At 42.2% G+C, this 6,884-nt stretch overlaps 1 protein-coding gene across 2 annotated transcripts in view; it reads left to right on the top strand.

Annotated features, from left to right (window-relative positions):
• Positions 1–6,884, top strand: part of Tdrd1 (tudor domain containing 1) — a 35,897-nt gene that overhangs the window by 3,287 nt on the left and 25,726 nt on the right. For both annotated transcript variants that reach the window (XM_028775786.1, XM_028775793.1), the window contains exons 2-4: positions 538–596; positions 4,056–4,200; positions 5,519–5,624. In XM_028775786.1, coding sequence (XP_028631619.1) covers positions 538–596; positions 4,056–4,200; positions 5,519–5,624 — 310 coding nt within the window. The remainder of the gene's footprint in view (positions 1–537; positions 597–4,055; positions 4,201–5,518; positions 5,625–6,884) is intronic.

The raw sequence follows: 6,884 nt of genomic DNA on the forward strand, positions 1-6,884 counted from the left end.
TCTTCCCCTCCTCTCTCTTCCCCTCCTCTCTCTTCCCCTCCTCTCTCTTCCCCTCCTCTCTCCTCTCCCCTTCCTTTCCCTTCCCTGTTTAATTCCTCTGTGTATTAGCACTAACTCTTAAATGTGCTTAATTTGTGAAGACTGTTTGATGCTCCTTTTCCTGTCTGTGAGGCTGGAATCTCTTAAGACACTTTAAAGTCCCGTCATGGGTGACTGATAGAGAGGAGCATACAGGAATCCAGTTGACTTGTTAGGCCATTCATTTAACAACTGCAAAATAGAGTTCAAAAGGAATGAACTTGTCTGCTTTCTGACTGGAGAAAAGTTTACAGTAAAACTTTTAGTTCAAGAAATGATATGCATACCTATGATCCCAGCAAATCTTACTTTTACCCAGAAAGAAGAGCGTGTTGCTTGCTTATTTGCAGTGTAGCCGGGAGGTTGTTGGGGATAGCACACTGTCTGGGTGTCACTGAGTTATCAGAAGTGAAAAGCAGTAACTGGCATTTATTAGGAATTATGTTTTCTCTCTCCCAGGAAACCCAGTATCACCATTAAGTCTTGGAAACAATTCACCACCTAACCAAGTAAAAATCGTAAGTTTCTTTACTGCATTCTGACACTTTCTGTGCTACTAAAGAGGCATTTGTTTTGTTAGGGTCATTCAAGGTCAAGTTTGAGATTTCTCTAACCTAGAACTTTTCTTAGGAAAATGTCTTTTTTTTTTTTTTTTTTAAGTAACTGTAGATTCCCATTCAAGCAGTTGTCATGTTTAGAGTGTGGCCTGTGTAAGCTTTATCCAGTGTTCTCCAGGATCATAGCCAGCACTGACAGAGGACATGGCCATCATCACAGGGCCCTTGAGATTCCTTTCTGTGACCACCTCTGTAGGCTCTGTCCCTCCTTGAGCATTGGCAGTGGCTGAGAGGTCCTCAGTTATACAGTTGGTCGCTGAGAACAGTTTCTAAGTGAAATTCTATTGCAGGCTTCTGTCTTAGCAACTCCTTGGTGATTGGGCTGGCTTGATTGTTAAATATTAATGTTTTGTCATGAGATGAAGAGTCAGCGATACACAGTATTAATTGGAGTTGTACTTGTCTTTTGTCCATTTTCTAGGTGAGTCATTTAGTTGTTTTATGTTTTGGCTTGTTTTTCTAAGACAAGGCTTCTCTGTATCCCTGGGAGTCCTAGAACTCACTCTGTAGACCAGGCTGGCCTTGATCTCAGAGTTTTGCTTGCCTCTGCCTCCAGAGTCCTGAGATTAAAGGCATTCACCACTGCCAGCTGGCTTCATTTAGTTTTTGTTTGTTTGTTTTTTAACCAATATAATTAATTTTATATGTGTATGGTTTTGTGTGCATTCAAGTCTATATGAGGGGGTCAGATCACTTGGGGCTTGAATTTCAGTTGTGAGCTGCCATGTGGGTGCTTAGAATTCAACCCAAGTCCTGAAAGAGCAGCCAGTGCTATAACCACCAAGCCATCTCTGCAGCCCTCATTCAGGTTTTAACTGTTAAGTTTTGGAAGGTTTTTTTTTGTGTGTGTGTGCTTCAGAATCCAAGTCCTGTTTGTTTGTTTGTTTGTTTGTTTGTGAAGCATAGTCTGTCTGGCCTTGCTCCTGCCTGCACCTCATCCTCTCAGCTCTGAAGGAGATGTTTTGCAGAACAAAAGGCTTCGTTTAGAAGCTGGCTGGCTGGCCAAAGTCTCCACGTGCGCACTGGACTCGGGGATTAAGACTGCAAACTCTTTACTACTCTAGCTCACTCTGACTCGTTCTTGATGAAAAAATTTTCAGAGTTCTTATAATTTGATCTGTTTGAGTTTATTTTGTCGAAGGAGCTTCAGTTGAGGTCTCTTCAGTCTTGTGCTCTGCTGTGTGTCAGGTGTTCTGCTGTCCTGCTGCTGTTTATGGGAAGGTTAGCTTGTCTAGATTGTCCGTGAATTAGTCAAGTCAGTTGAGGATACATAAAAAGTTGTAAATGGCACAGATGTGTTCTGTTCTTCATGGCTTCCCACTCACTGCTCTGTCCTTCACCAGCGCCAGAGTCACAATCAGTGCCTAACAAGTCCTGGAGTTCATTAGTTCATTCATCCACAATCCAGATAAGTCCTGAAATCTCATTGATCTATTCAGCTTTATTTTGATTTTCAAGATTATTCTAGACATTGTAGTTTGCTTGCCTTAAGATAGACTGATTAGAATAATCTTGTCTGTGTCTACATGGAAACATTGCTCTGATTTCAGCATGGATTGCATTATATCTGTACCTGGTGGAGAGTTAGGCACCTTTTTTGTATTGAGTCTTCTGACTACAGACCCTGTCTCCATGATGTTGTCTCTGATCGCTTTCGCTGTGCAGTTTTCAGCTTCTGTGCAAGTCTCTTGTTGGATTTCTACTTAATAGTTATTTTTTGAGTGGTTCCTACATTTGTGTGTCCTTGAACTCATTGCTAAGAAGCAGAAATGGAAGAGCTTTCTAAACTTAGCTTGTGTCCTGTGACTCTGTTGAAGTCATTTATTCTGGGAATCAAATGCGTTTACTATACTGATTCATACTGACAGATATTGTATTCTGTTTTGTGGGTTTATTTAATATGTTAATTAGCTAAGCAGCCTTGCATCTCTGAAGTAAACACCATGTGTCATGGAATAAGTGTACTCTTCTGTTTCCTCAAAGCGAGCCTCCATTATTGTTGTTGAAACATTTGGTAGAACTCTGGTGAAAACATCCTGGCCTTTGACATTTCTTTTGTGGGGCTCTTAAACTGTGGTTTGTTTATAAGTGTTAAGAGCTGGTGTGTGTTGCTTATGTAGTCAGTTTTTACGTGTGCAGAGTTGAGTCTGTTCTTGACTATGTGAAGTTTGTAGGGTGTGTAGTCTGGCTATACTCCATTTTATTTATTCACTTGGCTACAGGAAGGTGAAAGAGAAGTCACTGATGTGGGTGCTTGTCTCCTGTGATCACAGGCTGCTCTCAGTTTTTCTCTCACCAGAACTTTAAGTGTCCCAAACACTTTGATAATGTGTAGGAATTTTTTGTTTTTGTTCAGTATGCCTTAACTTGAGACCCACATGGCTCTTTAGAAGAGTGGTTTTGAGTTTCCCAGTGTTCGGAGTGATGAACTTACTGCCTTCTGACATGTGGGACGTCATTTGCAGCTTTGTTTTCTAAGGTCCCGGCTCCTACTGATGCTAAGCACAGAGGACACGTGCCTCTGAGCTGTGCTCCAGCCCGCAACTCGTTGTGGGTTGATTTACAGCTCAGCTTGCAGGCTTGCTGTTCCATGCTCTTTTAGCTCTTGAGCAGAGTGTGTGGTCTGCCCTTGTTGGTACAATGGCTATTGTGTGTCCCGCTGAGCCTGTGGACTACATGATGCTGCTGAGTTCTGATGCTAGTTGGTTCTGTTTGGTCAAATTAGTTGTTGAGAGAACATGACTCTCCATCTGTGCTCACTGGTTGCCTTTCTCTTCTTCACACTATGGACCTCTGCTGTTGACTGAAAACACTCGTATGGTTGTCAGGTCGTCTTGTTAGACTGACTGGTCACGTAATGTCCTCTGTGGAAATTATCTTTCCTCTGTAACCTTTTATCTGACAGTAATATGCTGTCCCCTGGTCTCTGTTAGATAACCTTTATGAGGTAATATTCTATCTTTCCACTGCTTGAATTTCTCATACAAGATGTATCTCACTGACATCTGTTAACCTGTTTAACTGTACAGAATGCTTATCTCTGCCGTCTATGCTTCCCCCATTCTTGTGAGTTCATTGAACACTTCATAACTTCAGTTTGATTAGCACATATCTCTGAATAGCTTTCCTAGTGGTTATGTAAATTTTATGTTATATACATACAGCTGGGGGAGTCATGATTTTACCAACTTGAGTATAGACAGAGTTGGCCTTGTGCTAGTTTTGTATGCTTTGTTTAGAGTTTCGACTGTATGTAAGAGAAGAGCAGGGAAAGTCTTACCTGTTCTGTTTTACCAGTGAGGCAGTCCCACATGGAGTGTTGGAAGAGACCTTCTAATATTACTGTTCTTTGTTTCATAGAAGCCCAGCAATAATGTGACTCCTGAAAAGTCAAAAAAATCTCACAAGTTGTTTGAGAATGCCTTGTCCGTAAATAATCCAGCACTCTTCAACTCTTTAGGACCACCCCTTCGGTCAACAACCTGCCACCGCTGTGGCCTGTTTGGTAAGCAGGTTTGCTTTTGATGTCCACAGGGTGATCTTTCTGTACTTCTGAGGAGTGTATTGCTATGGTGATCGTGAACTGTGTAACGTCTCATGAAACTGAATGGCTTGGGTGATGTCGTGTGCCCATTTTCCATCCCGGTGGCCGCTGCCGCTACATCCCTACAGCCTCTGCTCCTCCTGCACACTCACTTACTTACCACATTTATGTTTTAAACAAAGATGACAGCACATCCTGAAATGCACAGACACACATCTTATCAAGACAGAATGTTTCTGTCGCCTCGGAAGCTGCTTTCACATTCCTCCCCATCCTTCTAGCCCTGAGGCAGTCATGTTACCAATGGAATTACAAAGCCATAGGCCCGCTCATTTGTATTTTACTTCATTAGGGGTGGTTTTAGATTAATCTGTCAGTGATGTACCAGTTACTTGTGTGTGTTGAGAAATGGTTAGTAGCTACTGTATAACTGTGTCATAGTATTTCACAATTTGTTTTAAAAAATGAACAGATGGCTGTACACCTTTGCCATATAGGATGTGGGGTTTTGGCAGTTTGTCTGACCCTGGTAAGAGATGTTGTGTTTGTGTCTAGCTTTTGGTTCTGGCAATCAGAGCTCCTAGCATCTTTGCTTAGTTTGTGTTCAGTGTCTGCACCAACGGTCATAGGAACCTCCCTCAGTTCTCTAGAAGAGTAGCCAGTGCTCGGAACCACTAAGGAACCACTATGGTAGCTCACTATGGTATGTAGCTGGGTTTTGCTATTTTGTGGGCTCTTCTTTCTTTTACCCTTCTCCACTGTTTTTCCACCCTTTCAAACCCCTAGCACTAGATAAAGAAGAAAGGATATAGGGGAAAGGGGACAACATTAGATTAAACTACTTCCTGCTGATTAGGGGCATCAAGTTCCTTGGAGCAAGTTTGATCTTCACTGTCAGGATATCTGATTTCTTTTTCTTCTTTGTTCTTTGCATATGACTTCACAAACCACAACCAACATCAAACAACCAACAATACCCCCAACCAACCAATAACCTACCCACCTCTGAGGGGCCCTAGCACATATATAACCTTCTAAAAAGTCCCCAGAATTCCAAACATCACATAATTGGAGAAACTGTCTGCAGCTGGCAAAATCACACCACTGCTAAAGCACGAGGAAAATCAGAGTCAGCCATGAAGCAACTCCATTCCCCACACCCCTGGGATTAAGATGAAAAGATATAATTATTTCTGTGTTTTTTAAAGAAACCAAAATGCCAAAATTGTTACTATAACCTTCTGTAATGCCTTAGACTGAGACAGACTGTGCTCTACAGGGTCCCTGAGGTGTTCCCAGTGCAAGCAGACGTACTACTGCTCCACAGCGTGCCAGAGGAGAGACTGGTCTTCCCACAGCACCGTCTGTAGACCTGTACAACAAAAGTGAGCTCCGAGGATTTCATTCTTTGGGGACAGTGAATACGGGTAGTTCTGAAAAATGAGGACTTAATAAGTTAAGCAGGCATGAGTTCTGTCCATGATATTGCAACCCCTGCCAGGCCTGCTTGCAAGTCTGAAGCACTAGCCAGTGCATAGCAAGATTTAGGATCACAGTAATTTTTTTATTTTAGATTTATTTTGTGTGTATGTCTGAGTACCATGTGTGTATCTGATACCTGAGGGAAGTGGTGAGCCTCCATGTGGGTGCTGGGAATCGAACCCGGGTCCTTTGCAATGACAACAAGTGCCGTTAACCATTGAGCCAGCTCTTCATCCCCTCAAGGACATTTTTAATGACTGGCATCTTAGAGTGCTCTGCTTGTGATGCAGCCCTGGATGTTAATGATGTAGCCCTCATAGTGCCTCTGGAAGTGTGGCTTTGAAATAAACATGTTGTGATCTGATGGCATTTTCTAGTTTATACACAGTTGTCTATAGGCTGTAAGGATTGTATTTCACAGACAAGGATTCTTGCTGGGAGCCTGCCTAGCATGGAATGGCCATGAAGTGAGACACAGCTTTAAAGAGTGATGGTCTCCGGCCTCCTAGCTCTCTCACTACACTGAATGCTTGCTGATAACTTCCAAAAGATTCTAAAAACGTCCTTGCTTATTCTATGGTTAAAAACACTGGTTAAAATACTTTTGTCTTTAACTCTGTTTTGTTAAGCATTATAATGATCTGTGCTTTGTTTTACTCTTTCTTACAGTTCTGTGCTTCATTAAGTGCCAGAAACTTAACTTTTTATTAACTCTTTATACTTGTGCTTTAAAAAGTGCTAACATCTGGTGATTAACTCATGCTGTTTAGCAGCAGGGAACTGAGTAAAAGGATTCATTGCCAGTGCTCCTTTCTCTGGTGAATCATCCAGAGCTTCCCTGGCTAAGCTGGTTAACTCTTTGTGAACCAGAGAGGAATGAAAGGAAAAGAATTAAGATGCTTTATACAGGCAAATATGTGTGTGCACACAGACACACACACACACTCACACACACTCACACACAGAGGCACACATTCAAACATTCATACTCTGGCCAGGCCCGACTGTCACAACCAATTCCACAAGTATTCATGCATACTTACATACATACACAAATAGCCACACACAAGCATATAGACAAACAGACATATACGTTTGGATGGATAGATGGCTGGCAGGAAGGAAGGAAGGAAGGAAGGAAGGAAGGAAGGAAGGAAGGAAGG

This window comes from Grammomys surdaster, unplaced genomic scaffold (assembly GCF_004785775.1).
Source record: "Grammomys surdaster isolate TR1022 unplaced genomic scaffold, NIH_TR_1.0 66, whole genome shotgun sequence".
In the NCBI taxonomy this organism is placed as follows: Eukaryota; Metazoa; Chordata; class Mammalia; order Rodentia; family Muridae; genus Grammomys; species Grammomys surdaster.